The sequence below is a fragment of the Salvelinus fontinalis genome, chromosome 4, assembly GCF_029448725.1.
Source record: "Salvelinus fontinalis isolate EN_2023a chromosome 4, ASM2944872v1, whole genome shotgun sequence".
Taxonomy (NCBI): Eukaryota; Metazoa; Chordata; class Actinopteri; order Salmoniformes; family Salmonidae; genus Salvelinus; species Salvelinus fontinalis.
The window spans coordinates 44,563,198-44,586,272 of record NC_074668.1 but is presented as its reverse complement, the minus strand read 5'-3'; the positions used below and the strand labels follow the sequence as shown (position 1 = coordinate 44,586,272).

The window sequence follows — 23,075 nt, the reverse complement described above, 5'->3', positions numbered from 1 at the left end:
CATAGTTTAATTGTCTCTGGTGAGTAAGTGAGGTTCTTGAGACATGCCTGCTGTTTTCCTGAGAACAACAATACTGACTGGGTGGGCTTATGATTGGGTAAACTAAACAACACTACACCAGTCTCGGAGGCTACAGTGGAGATATCACTTACAGACAGTAGTATTACACATGGCATGCAGTATAAGTATGCCTGATGTTTCTAAAAGAACGCAAAGGCTTAAAGCTTTAAGCCACTCCTTGGCTTTCTGGAGTATTACAAAATCATGGAATTTATTGTTGACGTAAAAATATACTATCCATGAATATGGCTCTATCCACACAGAGGTGATGTCCGTTCTTGCCAGTCATCATTGGGATGTGTACTGACTCCCCTGTCTGTCCCACTCAGGCCCCGCTGGAGAATAGGTCCATCTTCTCTGGAGCTCTGTTCCAGTTTCTGGAGGAGAACAAGAAATGGAGAAACCGTTTCCTCTTCGTTCCTGACTCCTACAACATTAACTACTATGACAACAAAGCGGTAAGGGAGAATTTAATTCAAATGTCCCACACACACACACACAGTGTACCAGTCAAAAGTTTCGACACACCTACTCATTCCAGGGTTTTTCTTTATTTTTTACTATTTTCTACATTGTAGAATAATAGAGAAGACCTCAAAACTATGAAGTAACACATATGGAATCATTTGAGATTCTTCAAAGTATTCACCCTTTGCCTTGATGACAGCTTTGTACACTCTTGGAATTCTCTCAACCAGCTTCATGGTGTAGTCACCTGGAATGCATTTTAATTAACAGGTGTGCCTTGTTAAAAGTTCATTTGTGGAATTTGTTTCCTTAATGCGTTTGACACAATTAGTTGTGTTGTGACAAGGTAGGGGGTATACAAAAGATAGCCCTATTTGGTAAAAGACCAAGTCCATATTACGGTGAGAACAGCTCAAATAAGCAAAGACAAACAACAGTCCGTCATTACTTTAAGACATGAAGGTCAGTCAATCTGGAAAATTTCAAGAACTTAAAAAACTTCTTCCAGTGCAGTCGCAAAAACCATTAAGCGCAATGATGAAACTGGCTCTCATTTGAGGACCACCACAGGAAAGGAAGACCCAGAGTTACCTCTGCTGCAGAGGATACCTTCATTAGTTAACTGCACCTCAAGATTGCAGCCCAAATAAATGCTTCACAGAGTTCAAGTAAGAGACACATCTCAACATCAACTGTTCAAAGGAGACAGCTTGAATCAGGCCTTCGTGGTCGAATTGCTGCAAAGAAACCACTACTAAAGGACACCAATAATAAGAAGAGACTTGCTTGGGCCAAGAAACATGAGCAATGGACATTAGACCGGTGAAATCTGTCCTTTGGTCTGGTGAGTCCAAGTTTGAGATTTTTGTTTCCAACCACCATGTCTTTGTGAGATACAGAGTAGGTGAACGGATGTTCTCCGCATGTGTGGTTCCCATCATGAAGCATGGAGGAGGAGGTGTGATGGGGTGGGGGTGCTTTGCTGGTGACACTGCGATTCATTTAGAATTCAAGGCACACTTAACCAGCATGGCTACCACAGCATTCTGCAGCGATACACCATCCCATCTGGGTTGCGCTTAGTGGGACTATCATTTGTTTTTCAACAGTACAATGGCCCAAAACACAACTACAGGCTGTGTAAGGGCTATTTAACCAAGGATATTGATGGAGTGCTACATCAGATGACCTCGCCTCCACGGGTCCCGACCTCAACCCAATTGAGATGGTTTGGGATGAGTTGGACCGCAGAGTGAAGGAAAGGCAGCCAACAAGTTCTCATATGTGGGAACTCCTTCAATACTGTTGGAAAAGCATTCCAGGTGAAGCTGGTTGAGAGAATGCCAAGCGTGTGCAAAGCTGTCATCAAGGCAAAGGGTGGCTACTTTGAAGTATCTCAAATATATTTTGATTTGTTTAACACTTTTTTTTTGTTACTACATGATTCCATATGTGTCATTTCATCGTTTTTGATGTCTTCACTATTATTCTACAATGTAAAATGTAGTAAAAATAAAGAAAAACCCTTGAATGAGTAGTTGTGTCAAATTGACTGGTTGTGTGTGTGTGTGTGTGTGTGTGTGTGTGTGATATATAATATACACACACACCTTAGCTCAGTTGCATTATGATGGTGTATTTTATGTCCGTATTAGTGAATTAGCCAATGAAATGCTACTATATCTGAATGTATCATTCTCTTAAGTCTACCATGTCCTTATGTTCCCGTCCAGTCTCATGAGAGAGGGCTGCACCCCAAAGGAACCATCAACTGTGCCGGATACAAAGTTCTGACCTCGATGGATCAGTACCTGGAGCTACTCAACAACAGCCTGCCTGGTGAGAACATGTTACGACTGAAAACCAGGGGAGGTGTGGAGGAGAGTAGCAGGGGTGGGCGTGAGGCACATGTTGCAACTGCTCACCCAATTGTCAAATATAATCCTTTAAAATGGAAGGCGTAATACTGTTCTTATTATGAACATCTCAATTTCATTTGATGTTCTAAAGAACTCGAGGCTATAGGTGTGATCATATGTTTCTCAATTTCTCAGTATTACTTTAAACTACTAGTATTCAAATGCCATGTAAAACACAGGGAAATCTGCTTTTTGACTATACTGGGCTTTTAAGTTTTCAGTGTGAGTGTATGATTCCAAAACCATGCAGAAAGGGCGATGTGGCCACCGACTGATAGAGGAATGCGTGTTTCAGATGTAAAGGCTAAAGTGGGCAACGCTCCCTTCCTGAAGTGTGCCACCGAGTTCCTTCTGATCCTGTGGCACCCGTATGCCCGCCACTACTACTTCTGTGTGGTAACGGAGAAAGAGCAGAAGAAGTGGCATGCAGTTTTTCAGGACTGTGTGAGACATACCAATGATGGTGAGTAAAACCCACACAAACATTCAACAAACATTCAAACCTAGACACACTGTAGAGCCCATAAAAATCCAAAAATTCACATTTAATGATGTGGTAGTGGAGCACATGTTAAGCACACAATTCCACAGATCTTAGGGTCATTCCACCAATTGAGTACCTAACTTGGTGAGGAAAAAACCCCTGTTTTATTTCACCTCGTTTTAAGTCTGTCGTAAAGAGCACCTGTTAAACTTAAAGAGCAACTGCCCCTAAACTAAATTTAGAAAACAGCCTATGAGGCATCGATATGAATCAGAAACATTTATTCTACCGACAAAATTGACTACTAAGTGTAAATAGGATAATTCTGGTCAAAAGGTCAGTCTCGTTTTTTGAGACTTGTAGTCTTGAGACTTGTAGTCTTGACTGCATCACAACGTAAATGAAGGTTAGGTTTGTTTCAATCCTGCCCACATGCCCACAGCTGGCAGCACACAAGTAATCATCAATTCGGAATGCAGCTGCACGCAATGTGTGTGTTTGTGTGTGTATAAGGGTTGGATGTGTGGACAGTGCAAATAGTCTCTAAGGTGCAGATGGTCTCAAGGGTGTAATAGTCACAAGGTACAGGTCTGTTCAGGGAGACCGCTAAGGTTATCTGTTCAACAGTCTGAAGGTGATAGAAGCTGTAGCAGAGTGAACAGTCCATCGCTCGGGTGACTGGATTCCTTAATAACCTTTTGGGCCTTCCTCAAACACCGCCTGGTGTAGATGCCTTGGAGGACAGGGAGCTCGCCCCCAGTGAAGTTTTGGGAAGCTTGCACCCACCCTCTGTAGAGCCTTGCGGTTGAGGGCGTTGCCATACCAGGTGGTGATGCAGCCTGTCAAGATGCTCTCGTGGTGCAGCTGTAGAACTTCTTGAGGATCTGAGGGCCACCTCCACCACAGCTGACTCTCAACACGGGGGCCTTCCAGGGGTGTGATCAGCCCCCTCCTGTACTCCCTGGTTTTCTTCAGTAGCCTGAGGTTGAATAGGCGCTGTTGCGCTGGCTTCACCACAGTGTTGGCGTGATTGGTCCATGTCAGGTCCTCTTTGATGTGCATGCCGAAGAACTTTAATGCTTTTCACCCTCTCAGCTACAGCCCCGTCAATAGGGTGCGTACTAACTCGATACCAAACTTCTGTCTGGAGTCAAGTGCGTTGGATGCAGGGGTGGGGATTTGTACCCCCTTTGGTCCCCGGGGCCAGGACTGGGGACGCTGTATTGGCCAGATGGTATTTGAGCTGCTAGTGGAGAATAACTATAATTTTGTCAGTATAGGCAGTTATGTCACTGGCTACAGTGTGCAGATATGATTCCATTGTTATTGTGAGACCTAATTTATTTTATTCATTGTATTTTCTCTTTTGTGTATATTATTTATTTAATTTAAATTGTATTTTTTAATCATTCTGCTTAATTTTGTTTAATAAATGTTGCCTTGGTGGGGTGGGTGGGGGGGATAAAGGACTGGATATGTTGTATTGATGTCAATGTCTCCATGTTCGCAAATTCAAAAACGTACAAATAAAGAGCTTCCTGTAGTCCTCGTTCAAGCTCCTTGGTTTTGCTGACGTTGAGGGAGAGGCTGTTTAACCTCCTCTCTGTAGGCTGACTTGGCAATCAGGCCCACCACCGCCATGTCGTTGGCAAACTTAATGATGGTGTTGGAGTCGTGCGTTGTCACGGGTGTACAGGGAGTACAGGAGGGCACTGAGCACACACCCTGGGGGGGGGGGACCCTGTGTTGAGAGTCAGCGTGGTGGAGGTGGTGTTGCCTAACCTTAGCACCTGGGGTCTGCCTGTCAGGAAGTCCAGGATCCAGTTGCAGAGGGAGGTGTTCAAACCCAGGGCCTTGAGCTTAATGACATGCCTGGAGGGGACTATGGTGTTGAAAGCTGGGCTGTATTCAACGAAAAGCATTGGCACATATGTACAGTATTCCTCTTGTCCAGGTGGGACAGGGAATCGTGCAGAGCAATGACGATTGCTTCGTCCTAAGATCTGTTTTGACGGTACGCAAACTGTACTAGGCCCAAGGTGTCAGGTAAGGTGGAGCCGATGTAGTCCTTGACCAGCCTCTCAAAGCACTTCATGATGATGGAAATGAGTGCTACAGGGTCACCTTTTGTTTGCTTGGGTACAGGGGAAAAAAGGGAACATCTTGAAGGATCACAGGGAAAGGTTGAATATGTCCTTAACCACTCCAGCCAGCTGGTCTGCGCAAGCTCTGAGGACACGGCCAGAGTTACCATCTGGGGCGGCTGCTTTACGAGTGTTCACGCGCTTGAAAGTCTTACTTACGTCTGCCACAGAGATCGAGAGCTCCCAGTCCTCTTCAGCAGTGGGGGTCCTCTATGGAGGACCCAGGTTGATTGCCTCGAAGTGAGCAGGAAGTGTTTAGCTCGAGGTTAAATTTATAAAATGACTATAGTAAGTGCATATGAAAGGCCAAATAAGATTGTCAGCCCTGTTACTTTATCTTAAATCAGCCATAAATCCCCTTGTGACAGGGGGAATGGAAGTTTGTTCTGTGCAACAGGGAGGGACAATTGAATTTAAAAACATTTCTAGTCTGTATCTATGGGTAACAGAGCTGACGTGTTACGCTTGACCTGCTCAGTTTTCCAACACATATGTTTATTTGCCAAACCAGCTCACCTGCTTTTACACTATGATTTAACTATTAGATGTTCAATGTTTCATGTGAGTTTATTATTTTATTTAAAGGAATAGTTTCGCCATATTAAAACGAGAGTTCAGTTCACGAAACAAGGTTGGCCTTAAAATGAGGGACACATTTTTATGAACCTAAAATGAATCACCAAACACATGAAATGACTCACTGTAGTCAAAGAAACAAAATAATAACAGCCCTTACAATGACGGTGAAAACTTTGAGAAATGTTGGCACTTTAGCAAGTCTTTAAGTCAAAAGATATATTTATTGAGTTTTATCAAGTCCCGAGTTATGGAATTTTCCATGTGCTCCATATTAAAGGGCACTTCATTTAATATTAACAGGCTTTTAATATGCAGTATTTGTGCACAGTTTCCATTTAAAACATCAAAGGAATGCAAAAGGCTCCAGAAAAAATCTGATTTACTTTAGGTTTGTTACTTAGCTATACTAGTTGTTGATGTTCTGGAGGTTGAATCAACATAAATATGCCTTGCGGTAATGAGCTTTCAACTTCACTGTTAAGTACATTTTCCATTGTGCAAGATGCATCAATAATTTACATATTCATTGGTTACTCCCTAACTTTAGATGTGTTGCTATCCAACAGTCTTTTTCAATTCTTTCAACTTTGTTTAGCTTTGTTCGCTTGTATTTCATGCCTGTGGATGAGTCTAGGGTCTGACTATCCAACCTTTTGGCTGCCCTGCACAATGCACAGAATTGTAAACAAGAGAGTGTGACACATGCACAGACAAGTGCCTGTCAATGTTACAAATGTAGTTTACATTACCAGTTGTCAAACTTTAAATATAGGGAATCGTGTGTGTGACGTACTGTTTATGTAAGTTCAGAAATATGTTCAAGAGTCAGCGGCAGCTCAACAGGCGTTACAACAAAACTGACAGTTAAGAGTGGCAGGCAGGTACTCCCGGCAAAATGTCTCTGCTGTCGTAACGGGGACCAGGTAAACGGCTGACACGTGCAGTCTACTCCATAGTCAAAACCTTTCCAGTGCAACATCCACCTGCGTTTCTGTTTCAGTCCACTTGAAGATGTTATAGCTAACTAACTGGATGTTACTGCAGATGTCAGTGATCGTGTGCCGTGGCTGCAAATTATACTGTAGAGAAACGGATGCATGCCCAATGAAGTCATGCCAAAACCATAGAACTATGTATAATCTATGTAGTTATACTTGAGTCTTTACCAGCATCGTCGTTGCATGGCTCTTCAGAGCCAACATGGGTGCCCTAACCGATCCAAGACACTATCAATAGGTCCCTAGAAGTTAGTTAACATAATGTACTGGACTGCAAACCTACTTGGCTCTTTTATTTCACCCGTATGTGGATAGGATCTTGCGCGAGAAACACAGGAACCATCATGAAACGGTGAGGCTGGTGAGCAGAGAACAGCTAGAAGCCACAATGCCTGGGATGAGTGGGTTCAGACGACATCACGTCACCCACCAGTCAGTGTACTTCACACTGCTACAATGTAAACTACCTCACTCGTATATCTCTCCCCCTGTTTGAGTTATGGCTACTCTGGTATTAGGGAGCAGCTGTGACGGGACCTGGGTTCAAATACTATTTGAAATCGTTGAAATATTTTGTGCGTTTGCTTTAGCCTGCCACAAGTGCCAGATGGGCAGGGTTAGGGACTATTCCATTGTTCCATGAAGCAAGGCAAGCTCAATCAAGCACAGATGAAGTATTTGTAAATGATTTCAAATGGTAGGTGAACCTAGGTCTGGCTGTGACTGTGGGCGGCCCTGCCTGCTGCTGGAATCCGCTCTGCGTGCACTATACATGGACAGGTGAGCTAGCTAGCAGTGGTACAGACCAGACCAGGCAGTCAACACGAACAGAAGAGAGAGAGGAAGGTTCCCTCTGACTCACATGCTCTGGTGCTCCTCAACACAGGACTCGCAGTGCCTTTTGATAGTACTCCAGGGGGAGTTAAATGTTGTGGGAGAGGAGTAAGAGGGTTTATATGAACACCTTGGTCAAAAGTAGTGCACGCAAGGGAACAGAGTGCCTTTTTGGGATTGACATGGATTGACTTACTAAGTTCCCCCAGTCCAAAATCTATGATGGCTTAATTGAAGTCATTATGTGACTTAATTGAGTTGTTAGTAGGCATGCTAAGCACCGAGTCTGTGAGGGTGTATGTGAGTGGGCGGACAGTGTGTTGTGTGACCTAACAAGCCAGGGTCTGCATGTAATTTAGCCCAAACTGGAAGCATGTGCTGGCAACATGTTCTTGGTTGAGAGGAAGAGATAATGAAGGAGTTGACAGGCACCAGGGGCTAACCTTAGACCCCTTTTCTTTTAGGCAAATTGTTACATGTAACAAGCTCTAACTCGATAGAGAGAACTTGATAAAGGAATCTGTTAGCAGGCAGCTGTCATTCTTGGGATTCTCGACCGACAACTTTGTTACTTTTCTAATCTGATTTAGTCCTCAGTGAAAGATCTCATCTGCCTGGCGGCCAGGGCTTCCGTGGATGTACAGTACAGCTCTTTCTTTCTGTCATATCAGGGAGTCTAGAATCAGTGTTTAACAACTCCGGTCCTCGAGTACCCCCAACAGCACACATTTTTGTTGTAGCCCTGGACAAAACCACCTGATTCAACTTAGTTGACAAGTAGAATCAGGTGTGCTTGTCCGGGCCGCAACAAAAAATATATACAGTTGGGGGTACTCGAGGACCGGAGTTGGGAAACACTGGTCTAGAGCATGCCCCAAAACTCACATTTGTACTCACTTTAAGTACTATAAGTAAGTTTGCCTTTTCCCGAGCCAGATCAGCCCATAGAACATTAGTCCATATCCAATTTCTGTAGCATGAGGCAAATACTTCAAGTACTATTTGATATGTCCCTGTAGCCTTGTGTGACCAGAGCAAAGACACAGGCCAACCTAAAAAAACACATCATTAAGTGTATACAATGTGTAGAAGCTCCAGCCTGCGCCTCATAAAGAAGTGGACCACAATGTTGTCGATTGAGTCTAAAGTGCACGTCACGTGCGCTTCCCAAATGGCACCCTGTTCCCTAGATAGTGCACTACTTTTGACCAGGACCTATAGTGCACTATATAGGGAATAGGGTGCCATTTGGAACATGCATGTCTTCATGTAGTCAAACCCTGAGTGGTCGGTCAGAGCAGTGTATGAACAACTGCTCTGTAGCTCGATGTTTAGACTGCAGGCTCAATAAAGTCTGGTATGTGGCGGCAATTAATTTCCTCAGGCGGGCCGCACTGCCCTGGCTCTCCCCACCCCCACCCTCCTTCCTAGAGCAGGCTGGGGGCTAGGGGCCGAACACAGAGGGACCCTGTCCAGCAGACGGACACCCTGCTGACCATGAATGAAGGCTTCACCTTCAGGGGCCACAGGATTTACTCCTCATTCATCGCTTATGTCCAGCACTAGGGCTGTGTTCCAAATGGCACCCTGTTCCCAATGTATGTAGTGCACTATATAGGGAATGTGGTGCCATTTGGGACAAAACCCTAGGAATCATGCAGACTGACGTTAGCATGGTGGGGAGCGGCAGGAATAGCCAGCATTGATGAGGTTGTAGAAGGGAAACGGAGGGCTGAGCACGCCCCCATTCACATCGATGGGGCTGTAGTGGAGACGGTCGAGAGCTTCAAGTTCCTCGGTGTCCACATCACTTTTTTTATTTTCTTATTTTACTAGGTAAGTTGACTGAACACATTCTCAGTTACAGCAACGACCTGGGTAATAGTTATAGGGGAGAGGAGTGTGGATGAATGAGCCAACTGGAACCTGGGCATGATTTTATTTTAAATTTTTGACCAGAGGAAATAGTGCCTCCTACTGGCCCTCCAACACCACTTCCTGCAGCATCCAGTGACTGACCAGGACCAACCCTGCTTAGCTTCAGAGGTAAGCCAGCAGTGGGATGCAGAGTGGTATGGACCGATCACTAAGGATCTATCATGGTCCAGACACAGTCGTGAAGAGGGCAGGACAACTCTTCTTCCCCCTCAGGAGGCTGAAAGGATTTGGCATAGGCCCTCAGATCCTCAAAAAGTTCTACAACTGCACCATCGAGAGCATCTTGACTGGCTGCATCACCGCTTGGTATGGCAACTGCTCGGCATCCGACCGCAATGCGCTACAGCGGGTAGTGCGTACGTCCCAGTACATCACTGGGGCCGAGCTCCCTGCCTCTATACCAGGTGGTGTCAGAGGAAGGCCCTAAAAATTGTCTGACTTGGGTGGCTGTAGCCTGTCTGTTTTCTCTGCTACCGCGCACCAATGCACCAAGTATGGAACCAACAAGACCCTGAACAGCTTCTACCCCCAAGCCATAAGACTGCTGAAAAGTTCAAACGGCTAAAAAAACGGCTACCCAAACGTTCTGCTTTTTACTGCCGACCTACATGTACATAGTACTTCAATTACTTAACCAAACCTACATATACTGTACATATTACCTCAATCACCCCAACCACCTTGTAACGGTACTCCTTGTAAATTGCATCGTTATGCTGTTTCTATTTTCTTTATCTATTTGTTCACTTTCTTTCTTTTTAACTGCATTGTTGGGAAAGGGCTCGAATGAAAGCATTTTGCGGTAAAGTCTACACCTGTTGTATTCGGCGCGTGTGACAAGTACGATTTTGATCGTTGTATCTGTCAGTGGTTTCTATTGACCTCTGTCTACATTGACAGTTGTGACCATGTTACTTTGTCCAACTTGAGAATATGACACTTCTTTAATGAAAACCACACTGTAGGGCTGTATATGATCTGGAAAAAGTTGCTATGATCACCATGTCCGAAAAGCATATGATATAGGGATTTCTAAGTTGAATACAAATCTCCCTAGTCAGCTCTGAAGCTGGACCATCTGACAACAAAGCAGACTATTTAAAATTTAAAAAAACGCACACACAAGACTACTCACTATAAGGAGGTGTTGCTGAACCACAACCAGCCTCAAACTGACCAGGCCATTCTTTCTCTACAGATGCTGATCAATTGATATACAGTACTGGAATTTCAGCATAAACTAGTCTCTTAGTCTAATTTGACTTTAGATCCGGGGTACAGACTTTATTGGGCTGGCAAAAATCCCCTCCACGTTCTCATGAGGCAGTGCCAAGATAAATTGCCTGGCTCCCACCCTCACACTCTTTCAACACGTGCACACACACACACACACACACACACACACACACACACACACACAGAGCTTTCAGAAAGGGAGGTAGTTTGGGGCTGTAGACTTCCTGCCTGTAGCTAGAAGCTCTACTTCCCCCCCCCCCCCTAATTCATGCTCCCAGGCCGAACTCTCACTCACACATCCCACTCACTCCCCCACCCTGCACAACATACTTCCTGTCTTTGTCATGGCTAGAGTTAATTTATGAATTCCCCATTTTTATCACAAGACAGGATTTCACATGATTAGTTCTGATGCTTTGGTTAGATTAGCTCATGTACAGTGCATTCAGAAAGTATTCAGACCCCTTGAATTGTTCCACATTTTGTTACGTTAGACTTATTCTAAATTTGATGAGAATTCGTTTTTATTTAAGCCATCTAGTACACACAATATGACAAAGAGAAAACAGGTTTCGAGTTTTTTTTGTGCAAATTTATAAAAAAAAAAAAAAAAAAAACTTATTTACATAAGTATTCAGACCCTTTGCTATGAGACTCGAAATTGAGCTCAGGTGCATCCTGTTTCCATTGTTCATCCGTGAGATGTTTCTACAACTTGATTGGAGTCCACCTGTGGTAAATTCAATTGATTGGATATGATTTGGAAAGGCACACACCTGTCTATATAAGGTCCCACAGGTTGACAGTGCATGACAGAGCAAAAACCATGCCATGAGGTCGAAGAAATTGTCCATAGAGCTCCGAGACATGATTGTATCGGCACAGATCTGGGGAAGGGTACCAAAAAATGTCTGCAGCATTGAAGGTCCCCAAGAACACAGTGGCCTCCTCCATTCCTAAATGGAAGAAGTTTGGAACCACCAAGACTCTTCCTAGAGCTGGCAGCCTGGCCAAACTGAGCAATTGGGGGAAAAGAGGTCGAAGAAATTGTCCATAGAGCTCCGAGACATGATTGTATCGGCACAGATCTGGGGAAGGGTACCAAAAAATGTCTGCAGCATTGAAGGTCCCCAAGAACACAGTGGCCTCCTCCATTCCTAAATGGAAGAAGTTTGGAACCACCAAGACTCTTCCTAGAGCTGGCAGCCTGGCCAAACTGAGCAATTGGGGGAAAAGAGGTCGAAGAAATTGTCCATAGAGCTCCGAGACATGATTGTATCGGCACAGATCTGGGGAAGGGTACCAAAAAATGTCTGCAGCATTGAAGGTCCCCAAGAACACAGTGGCCTCCTCCATTCCTAAATGGAAGAAGTTTGGAACCACCAAGACTCTTCCTAGAGCTGGCAGCCTGGCCAAACTGAGCAATTGGGGGAAAAGGGTCTTGGTCAGGGAGGTGACCAAGAACCCGATGGTCACTCTGACAGAGCTCCAGAGTTCCTCTGTGGAGATGGGAGTACCTTCTCTGCAGCACTCCCCCAATCAGGCCTTTATGGTAGTGGCCAGACGGAAGCCACTCCTCAGTAAAAGGCACATGATAGTCTGCTTGGAGTTTGCCAAAAGTCACCCAAAGACTCAGACCATGAGAAACAAGATTCTCTAGGCTGATGAAACCCAAGATTGAACTCTTTGGCCTGAATGCCAAGCTTCACCTCTGGAGGAAACCTGGCAACATCTCTAGGGTGAAGCAAGGTCGTGGCAGCATCATGCTGTGGGGATGTTTTTCAGCAGCAGGGACTGGGAAACTAGTCAGGATCGAGGGAAAGCTAAACAGAGCAAAGTACAGAGGGATCCTTGATGAAAACCTGCTCCAGTGCACTCATGACCTCAGACTGGGGCAAAGGTTCACCTTCCAACAGGACAGTGACCCTAAGCACACAGCCAAGGCAACACAGGAGTGACTTTGGGACAAGTCTCTTACTGTCCTTGAGTGGCCCAGCCAGAGCCCAGACTTGAACCTGATCGAACATCTCTGGAGAGACCTGAAAATACCTGTGCAGCAACGCTCCCCATCCAACCTGACAGAGGTTGAGAGGATTTGCAGAGAATAATGGAAGAAACTCCCCAAATACAGGTGTGCCAAGCTTGAAGCTTCATACCCAAGAAGACACACAAGAGAGTACTCGCTGCCAAAGGTGCTTCAACAAAGTACTAAGTAAAGGGTCTGATTTTTTTTGTTGTTGAAATGTACAAAAAATTCTAAAAACCTATTTTTGCTTTGTCATTATGGGGTATTTTTGTTTAGATTGATGAGGGGGGGGGAAACAAAATGTGGGAAAAGTCAAGGGGTCTTAATACTTTCCGAATGCACAGTATGTTTGGATGGTGAGTCTACATGCCAGAGTCTGATTCCTGATCCAAACACAGCTGGATACATTAATAAATTCTTCAGGTTGACTCTTTCAGTAGAGGTGAAGATGATCTAAGCTGGAGGTGTGTCTGTGTGCGCCATCTATTAGATGTAGCCTTGTTCACCAGTCACTCTGGCCCAACGAAACTGTGACTTTATGGTCAAAACAAATCCTGTTGCCAAAACAACATGTACAGATATCATGCGATTACTGTCACTTTCTATAGCTACTACAATATTTGGAGAATGATTGGGTGATTTATTATTTTTTAATAAAAAATGTGTTGGAGACAAGAATTTACTTCCCTAAAGGTGGATAATGTGGAATCTCCCTGGGTTGCCATGGCAAAGCTCTGATAAATAACCCTAGCCACTCGTGACATGAGAATGATCCAGTTGACTTTACAGAGTGTATGTGGTGTGGTCATTGCATATGACTGTTTCACTCTTCCCTCCATATTTAGATGGTGACCCTTGGTAACCCTTGTTTTTTTCCCCTCATCAGTCGACACACAATACCCAATAATGACAAAGCAAAAACAGGTTTTTGGAAATGTTTGCACATTTACAAATAATAAAAAATGGAATTATCACATTTACACAAGTATTCAGACCCTTTACTCAGTACTTTGTTGAAGCACCTTAGGCAGTGATCACAGCCTTGAGTATTCTTGGGTATGATGCTACAAGCTTGGCACACCTGTATATGGGGAGTTTCTCCCATTCCTTTCTGCAGATTCACTCAACCTCTGTCAGGTTGGATGGGAAGCGTTGCTGCACAGCTATTTTCAGTTCTCTCCAGAGATGTTTGATCGGGTTCAATTCCGGGCTCTGGCTGGGCCACTCAATGACATTGAGACTTGTCCCGAAGCCAGTTCTGCATTGTCTTGGCTGTGTGCTTAAGGTTGTTGTCCTGTCAGAAGGTGAAACTTTACCCCAGTCTGAGGTCCTGAGTACTCTGCAGCAGGTTTTCATCAAGCTTTGTCGGAGTGACCATCGGGTTCTTCTTCCCTGATTGCTCAGTTAGGCCGCACAGCCAGCTCTAGGAAGGGTCTTGGTGGTTACAAACTTCCTCTATTTAGGAAAAATGGAGGCCACTGTGTTTTTGGGGACCTTTTTAGTGCTGTATAAATGTTTTGGAATCCTTCCACAGATCTCTGCCTCGACACAATTCTGTCACGGCGCTCTATGGATAATTGCTTTGACCTCATGGCTTGGTTTTTGCTCTGACATGCGCTGGTTACTGTGGGAATTTATGTAGAGAAGTGTGTGCCTTTCCAAATCATGTCCAATCAATTTAATTTATCACATGTGGACTCCAGTCAAGTTGTAGAAACATCTCAAGGATGAGCAATGGAAACAGGATGCAGCTGAGCTCAATTTCGAGTCTCGTAGCAAAGGGTCTGAATACTTATGTAAATAAGGTATTTCTCTTTTTTATTATGGGATAGTGTGTGTAGAGTTTATTTAATCAATTTTAGAGTAAGACTAAAGTAACAATGTGGAAAAAGGGGGTCTGAATACTTTCCAAATGCACTGTACTAGACAGTTCTCTTTCTGCACAAGTTGCAACAGACTCTAGGAATGCATGGAAACTCTTTATCAAGTATATTTCTGTCAAACCTGAATTCAAGATTTCAATTGAGATTATCCTGGTGGAACCAGTCTGATCGTGCGATGGCTCACAATTTGGTTTGAAATGTGAGCACAGCAGTCAGTCTGCTTGACCAGGCTAGTGCTGATTTTATGATAAATTATCAAACTTGTACAATGTTTTTCAAATCAACCTTCACCATGTCCACTTCCACTAACAATGCTAATCCTCTGTGGTTACCCCATAGGTTTGTTGGAGGAGAGTAAGGTGCAGACGCCAGCCTTCACAGACTCAGTGAGGCTTTTTCGCCAGGCCCATGGGCAGTATGGCACCTGGGAGATGATGTGTGGCACACCTCCACAGGTAAGGATGCCACAGCCAATGGCAGTGGTTGTGTCCCAAATGGCACCCTATTCACTATATATATACTACGTCACAACATTTGGACTCTGGTCAAAAGTAGTGTTGGCAATGGGGTGCACATTTGTGGCCTGCTGGAGGTCATTTTGCAGGGCTCTGGCAGTGCACCTCCTTGCACAAAGGCGGAGGTAGCGGTCCTGCTGCTGGGTTGTTGCCCTCCTACGGCCTCCTCCACGTCTCCTGATGTACTGGCCTGTCTCCTTGTAGCGCCTCCATTCTCTGGACACTACGCTGACAGACACAGAAAACCTTTTTGCCACAGCTCGCATTGATGTGCCATCCTGGATGAACTGCACTACCTGAGCCACTTGTGTGGGTTGTAGACTCCGTCTCATTCTACCACTAGAGTGAGAGCACCGCCAGCATTCAAAAGTGACCAAAACATCAGCCAGGAAGCATAGGAACTGAGAAGTGGTCTGTGGTCACCACCTGCAGAATCACTCTTTTTTGGGGGGTCTCTTGCTAATTGCCTATAATTTCCACCTTTTGTTTATTCCATTTGCACAACAGCATGTGAAATGTATTGTCAATCAGTGTTGCTTCCTAAGTGGACAGTTTGATTTCATAGAAGTGTGATTGACTTGGAGTTACATTGTGTTGTTTAAGTGTTCCCTTTATTTTTTTGAGCAGTGTATATAGACACTTTACTCAGTACTTTGTTGACGCACCTTTGGCAGCAATTACAGCCTCGAGTCTTCTTGGGTATGACGCTAAAAGCTTGGCACACCTGCATTTGGGGAGATTATCCGATTCTTCTCTGCAGATCCTCTCAAGCTCTGCCAGGTTGGATGGGGAGCGTTGCTGCACATCTATCAGATCAAATTGTATTTGTCACATGCACCGAATACAACCGGTGTAGAACTTAAAGCCCTTAACCAACGATGCTTTAAGAAGTTAAGAATAATAAGTGTTAAGTAACATAATTTAACAGCAGCAGTAAAATACCAATAGCATGCGTTGAGCATGGTGGCGACACAGTAAATCGGCTCCGAGAGAATGCCACCGACTCGCTTGTTCACAGCCTCTCGTAGAGTACTTGTCCAAGTTAACCCCACGGTCTGTGTCGGCAGTTTTATTGAGCGTCTGCTGCAGACGCAGTTGATGAGCTTCTTTCTCAAGTCAGTTGTTCGAATGGAGCTAAGAGTGTGTTCGTGTTCTCGATTGCCATTGAAATGGCAGCAGCGGTATGAGAACCAGCACATTCTTGAGCTTTCCTCTGTACGAAATCCTCGTCGACCCACTGCGCTGTCAGACTCTGCATGCTCATGGGGCTGACATCGCTGGTCCAAATGTCAGTCGTGAAGCTAATAGCAAGTAGCTCATGGATGTGTGTTTCAACAATATAGGGCAACATCTGAGAAATGGCGCCTACATGGTAGTGTGTACCGGGGCTCGTGGTGCTCGACCAGTTGACGAAAGCCCACATCATCCACAACAGAGAACAGTTGATTGTCAAGGGCAATGAATTCCATTATCTTGGCGTGAATGGAGTTGTCTTGCTGAAATGTTTTTACTCTTTCAAACGACTGCTCGATACACACAGCAGACATTGTGGGCTAGGTTAGGAATATAGCACGTGTAGCGCTATATCTTTCGTGGCGTCATTGCGTCATCTACCTACGTTATATAGATATGCACATCAGCTTTAACATCGGCGTTAAACTAGACATCAGGCCGATGTTGTTTTTTTAGCCAATATCGACTGTTTTCGATATGCTTACCGATTAAAAAAAAAAAAAATATATATATATATTAATAATAAAAAATACAACAAAAATACATATTATATCGCACATCGCCAGCTGTAACGTAACAATGTGGAAAAAGTCAAGGGGTCTGAATACTTTCCGAATGCACTGTAGTGCACTACTTTTGAACAGAGCCAAATGGGTCTATGTAGGGAATAGGGTGTAATCTGGGATGCAATCAGGGATGTAGAGTCCAGCTGAGAGATGATGTCACTATGCCCCCTGCCCTGGTGACACAGCATCCTGTGGGCATGAGCTCACTGTGCCGATCCCCTCGGAGCAGAGCTGAGTCTTTGTCTGTGTGTGTGAGTGTGATGTCTGTAGCTCTTACAACAGGGCCTGGGGGCCTTGACTCATACCCATCATTCTTAGTATCTCATAGACAGATTGTTCCAGTGGGAGATGGAGGGAACCAAAGGTCAGACGAGGAGCCTTGGGCTCAGAGTTAGCCACAGAGTCACAACACAGCACTTTCAACAGACAGACAGACACAGCCTGTGTATATACAGTGTACAAAACATTATGAAAACCTGCTCTTTGAGATGAGACTGACCAGGTGAATCCTATGATCCCTTTTTGATGTCTTTTTGACTTGTTAAATCCACTTCAATCAGTGTAGATGAAGGGGAGGATACCAGTTAAAGAAGACATTCAAAGTTAAAGAAGACATTTCAAACCACCTTCCTAAGTGGTTTGAAGTCAGATACAAATCTGATTCCTGGCCATGCACCTTATTATTTGCCCTCAAGTGGTTTGGCACATTTTGTTTTATTGCTAGCTACTCTGTTGACAGTTTGACAAGAACAAGGTAGCTAACTATCTTGTTAACGGTTTACAAACAAATGAGTGAATGTGCTAGAAAGCTAAATGGCTAGCTAGTTGGCTCTTGTTGCTAGACAAAACTGAGTCATTTGAGGCTTTTAAAGTGTTCTTACACTATGATTTTGAACATTCAAAGCAACTGGGAAATGCCCATGGCAGGCATTGTCAACTTAACTTTCTACATAACTTCTGAGTGGTAGGTAGCATGAGCACCACTACCAATCAGCCTACACCACTGCACACACATCCGTCATTACTATGACAACTAGCATAGCCTTGTAAGAAAATGACTGCTGTCTGAACATACACGCATCCTATTTGGTCACTTGTAAACTTGCTTTTTGAACAGTCAGTATTCCAAAACGTATTTGAAAAACAAAACCGATGTTGAGCATTAAGGCTAGCGTTGTGAACAAGTCTTAAGACGCTGATCAGGACAGATAGCCTGATGCTGTTATGCTTGTAGCAGCAGTGACTGCTGCCTCTGCACTCCTTGGCTAACATTTTAACAATAACCAAACAGTGGTAGTCATTCACCGGTCCCTGCGGTGACACGCCACCAATGAGACCCCTACAGATAAGACCAGCACTCATCGTTCTGTTTCAAGTTGAAATACACCAGAATGGTAGAACAAAGATTCTCTGGCAGCATTGCCAACTCGGCTCCTACACATTCCTCTGTCCCATATCATCATGCAAGATCAGTAACTCGCAGCCTAGCCCAAAGCTCTTGACTTCAAGGCCAAATAAGTACAATAGAAGATAGTCATGATAAATATATTGTGATGAATGTTGGGCCCCTTATATTCAACTCTGGACCTCAAAGCCAGTTCCCACTTATTTTAGACCTGGGGACACCAGGTGGGGGCAATTAATTATCAGGTACAACAGAAAACCAGCAGGCTCCGGACCTCATAGGGTGTGAGTTTAATACCACTGATCTAGAGCAATCAGGCTAGAAAAACCAGTTCTCAGGTTTCGATAGCTCTGACATATCTGTAGTGTAGAGTGCCGACCACACCCGAGAGGGTAAAGTACAGTAGACTAGTACTACAGACTTTTGGAGATGCCCTCCAGCAGATGCAAAGCATGAATAAGACCTAAAATGAACCACTTCCCATGTATAATTAAATACTTTGCCCCGAGGCCATAGATTAGCCCCATTGCCCAGAGGTGGAGAGAGTGAGCTGGTGTGACCTTAGTAGGTCATACGAATTGTATCACTCTGGAAGTATGGCTGTATTGGTCTCAGTAGTTCATGAATCACTTTGCGTCCCTTTTTGGGAAATTTGTCTTGCGTCTCAAACAGCGCAGCATCACCACACTTATTGTTGTCATCTGATCTCAAACCCACTACCATCCCTGTAGATTCTGGCCAACCTGGTGATGGAGACACTTCTTCCTGAGGTCAGGGATCTCATCACCCCGGGGCTGAAAGGCAAAATGTACGAAAGGCAGAGGAACTGGATGCTGGTAAGTCCTATCTCACACAACTGACCAAATACCCCTTTTATAATACTAGGGAAAATGTATTCTCCTTAATCAGCTTCCGAGTTCCCTGTTTGTACATGAATCCATGTCATGTTGTGATGCAAGAACGCAGGTGATCTGCATCTTTGTATTCCATGTTCACAAAGGTGGATAATATGGCACTTTGGTCAACGTTTCGGCCCAGTGGCTTTTCTCAATACAAGATGCAGACATAACAACCCTCTGTGTGTCCCCATGCAGATCTGCGATGCTGTTTATGGTCTGGTGGTGAAGCAGGCCCAGGCCCAGTATGAGGCTGTGGTGCAGAGCTGTGAGGCTGGACGCCCCCTTCTAGAGGCCTCCATACGCAAAGACATGGACCAGATCATCACCTCCAAGGAGCACGTCAGCAACAAAATCAAAGGTGAACCCTCAGTGACCTGTGTGGTCCAGCTGTTTGAGCTGCGGACCCCAGCTCACGTATACTAGAGCCGGCATGAGTTGGAATCCACACCACTGCACTTCTGACTTGCCAACTTTTCCACCTTTCATGTCTCCTCTTCATTATCCCATCTTAATAAAATAAATAAATATATTTCAAAGGTATGAGCCCTCCACAGTAAGATGAAGTTGAGCCCTAGTCCCAGACATTGACCCAACGTCAGTTTTACAGTCCACCCAGTAATGGATTTTGGGGGAGTAAGCAGATCCTAGATCTGTGCCCAAGCCAGGGAAACTTGGAACACACAGTAGGTAAATACCAGTAGTTGCAGTACAAGTGTAGATTCTAGTTCATACTCTGAATACCTACAGTACATGTCTGGCCTGTATGTTATTCTGGGCTCTTTGCCAGTGGTGTGACAAATATTTACCAACAGTTGAACAGGTGGTGGTTGTCACAGCCACAGACAGTTTTGTGCTATGTTGACAGCCTGCGTCCATGGAGTGGCAGTCAGGAAGAATAGCAGCATTCCATCAACAGTTACATGGGGGACTTAGTCTGTCGCAATAACAGTCTTATATGGAGAGGAGCTGAATTCCTTCGGACGAATCATATCTTGAGAAAAGCATGTGTTGCACAATGAGTCACAGTGGAACTTCTGCCAGTTTTTATAAAGTCATGTAGACTAGTCTGTGTGTTGACATCCTCTCTCTCTCGTTGTGTTTCCTCCCAGCGGTGGCGCTGCCTAAGGCAGAGAAGCTGCTGAAGGTGAGCATCCAGCCCTACATCAGCTCTATCCTGGAGGCCCTGATGGAGCCCACCAGTCGAGGCTTCTCTGAGGTCAGGGACGTCTTCTTCAGAGAGCTGGTGGACATGAGCAAGAACACACTGAACGACAGCACCAAGGAAAAACTGGGAGAGGTGAGAACGTTGTTATTCATTTACATGGGTGTCAGTCTAATGATCCAGCTTAACAGTTTAGCTGCGTTCTTTCAATCCACCCATTTTAGGTGATATCTGAAGTGTAGCATACAAATTGATGCGTGAATTGAAAGACGTATATCATCCAAGCCTGGTCTCCATGGTCTGTGTGTTAATTCTGTCAACCCAGCCTCACTCTTCCTTCTCTCCCTCCTTCTCTCCCTCGCTCGTCAGCACATGGAGAAGATCTCTATGCTGGCTTTCCACCCGGTGAAGATGCAGAGCTGCTATGAGAAAGTGGAGGACCTGAGTCTGGACGGCCTGCAGCAGAGGTTCGACGTCTCCAGCCCCTCCGTGTTCGTCCAGAGGGCACAGATCCTCATGAGAGAGGTACAACATTTCTAACGGGCGCTGATTGAGGATGAAGGTTTTACATGCAATGACTGATAGGTTGTCGTACCTAGCTTAATTGAATGTGATCAAAATGCAAATGTGAACTACACCCTCCCACACCTTATTACATTCTGCAAAACGTGACACAACCTCTTACTGATGATGTGGACAGTTTTTCACTAAACTGACATATGGGGTATGAGTATGGTGAGGTACTAATTAAATAATTGCTGATAGGTCTCCATTTGAGTTCCTGGCTGGTGTATAAGTGTGGATGTGGCCTGCAGGTTTATTTTGTGGTTGTTCGTTATGCTGTTTTGTCTGAGATCCTCAGAGCTACAGTATGGGGAGTTCTTTATTATTGTGGTTGGAGAACAAGCACATTCTGGTTAGTGAGTGGTGGTTTACTGTCATTGGCTGGCTGGTCTCTGTTGACAGGCTGTTGGTTGTTGGAGAGATATCCTAGAGCCAAGTATTCACCACTCTGTCCCCCACTGTGAATCACATAGGCTGTCGTCTTTGCAGTGGCTAGAAGCTGCTGGGGGTGAGACTTTTCAGACAGGGGCTAAGGTCGCAGAGAGTTCAACAATTGAACTTTGCTTTGCATCCAAGATTCTGTTTATAGTTCAGATATACAGCAGCAAATATCTACCCTCAGGGTTTAGAGTGTGATTCGTTTAGAATGGAGGGAGGGAAGGGGTTTATTGGACAGGATTCAACTAGTATATAGAAAGCAATCCTATTTTGTTATGCTCCACTTATAAAGGAATTGTTGGGAAGATACTGCCCCCTTGTGGTGAATATATGAACACTGATGGAATGTTTTGTTCTTGGCTTGGCATTTTGTGATTTCAGCAAACAGGCAAATCATGGACTTGATCTATACACTGTCGGATGACTGCTTAGTGGAGTTCACCAGTTTATTGAGTTACCAACATGCCCACATGATGATCCATTTTATAAACCGATTTCTCTGCGTTCTCTTTCTGTCTGGTAGAGTATAGACCATTTTAAAGAGAGGTTTACTTGCAATGACTGTGATTTGTGGTTGTTTCCCCACCACTGAACTTAGTCGAATGCACTGCCTGTAAGTCACTCTGGATAACAGCGTTTGCTAAATGACTCAAATGTAAACTGATAAACAAACCTTTTATCTGTGCAGCAAATGGACGATGCGGTGTACACCTTTGAGCAGATCCTCCACCAGAGTCTGGAGGACCAGGGGCCAGAGGGTCTCTGTAAGAGCATCCAGCGCTGCCAGGACCGGGTCATCAAGGTAAGGCAGACAGGGAAGGGATGGCTGTTGGCCCAGTGCACACCATGACATAGGCACGATGACTAATCAAGACCATTGCGCTCTCCCCCCAAAAAGTTTTGTTGGTGCGTAAAACCAGTGAATCTAGATAAGCACACAGAAATGTCATATATGGCTTGCTAGGCACATGAATGGGTAACATATTATATATTTTTTTTATTTCAACTTTATTTAACCAGGTAGGCCAGTTGAGAACAAGTTCTCATTTACAACTGCGACCTGGCCAAGATAAAGCAAAGCAGTGCGACAAAAACAACCACAGTTGCACATGGGATAAACAAACGTACAGTCAATAACACAATAGAAAATATGTATACAGTGTGTGCAAATTAAGTAAGGAGGTAAGCCAATAAATAGGCCATAGTGGCGAAGTAATTACAATTTAGCAGTTAAACACTGGAGTGATAGATGTGCAGATGAGGATGTGCAAAAGAGCAGAAAAAAATAAAAAACAATTATGGGGATGAGATGGGTAGTAGGTTGGATGGGCTATTTACAGATGGAATGTGTACATCTACACCGATCGGTAAGCTGCTCTGACAGCCGATGCTTGAAGTTAGTGAGGGAGATATAAGTCTCCAACTTCAGTGATTTTTGCAATTCGTTCCAGTCAATGGCAGCAGAGAACTGGAAGGAAAGGCGGCCAAAGGAGGTGTTGGCTTTGGATGACCAGTGAAATATACTTGCTGGAGCGCGTGCTACGGGTGGGTGTTGCTATGGTGACCATTGAGCTGAGATAAGGCGGGACTTTACCTAGCAAAGACTTATAGATGACCTGGAGCCAGTGGGTTTGGCGGCTAATATGTAGCGAGGACCAGCCAATGAAAGCATACAGGTCGCAATGGTGGGTAGTATATGGGGCTTTGGTGACAAAACGGATGGC

The 23,075-nt window shown here is 44.6% G+C and overlaps 2 protein-coding genes across 2 annotated transcripts in view; one reads left to right on the top strand and one right to left on the bottom strand.

Moving 5' to 3' along the window:
• Window positions 1-23,075, top strand: part of LOC129853859 (protein Niban 2-like) — a 53,736-nt gene that overhangs the window by 20,950 nt on the left and 9,711 nt on the right. The window contains exons 3-11 of the mRNA XM_055920308.1: window positions 390-518; window positions 2,262-2,367; window positions 2,743-2,910; window positions 14,909-15,024; window positions 19,020-19,124; window positions 19,383-19,545; window positions 20,297-20,484; window positions 20,719-20,874; window positions 22,040-22,153. Coding sequence (XP_055776283.1) covers window positions 390-518; window positions 2,262-2,367; window positions 2,743-2,910; window positions 14,909-15,024; window positions 19,020-19,124; window positions 19,383-19,545; window positions 20,297-20,484; window positions 20,719-20,874; window positions 22,040-22,153 — 1,245 coding nt within the window. The remainder of the gene's footprint in view (window positions 1-389; window positions 519-2,261; window positions 2,368-2,742; window positions 2,911-14,908; window positions 15,025-19,019; window positions 19,125-19,382; window positions 19,546-20,296; window positions 20,485-20,718; window positions 20,875-22,039; window positions 22,154-23,075) is intronic.
• LOC129853860 (syntaxin-binding protein 1-like) overlaps window positions 1-23,075 on the bottom strand; it is a 93,002-nt gene that overhangs the window by 66,452 nt on the left and 3,475 nt on the right. Inside the window, exon 2 of the mRNA XM_055920312.1 lies at window positions 22,025-22,276. The gene's annotated coding sequence lies outside the window, so the exon portion shown is untranslated. The remainder of the gene's footprint in view (window positions 1-22,024; window positions 22,277-23,075) is intronic.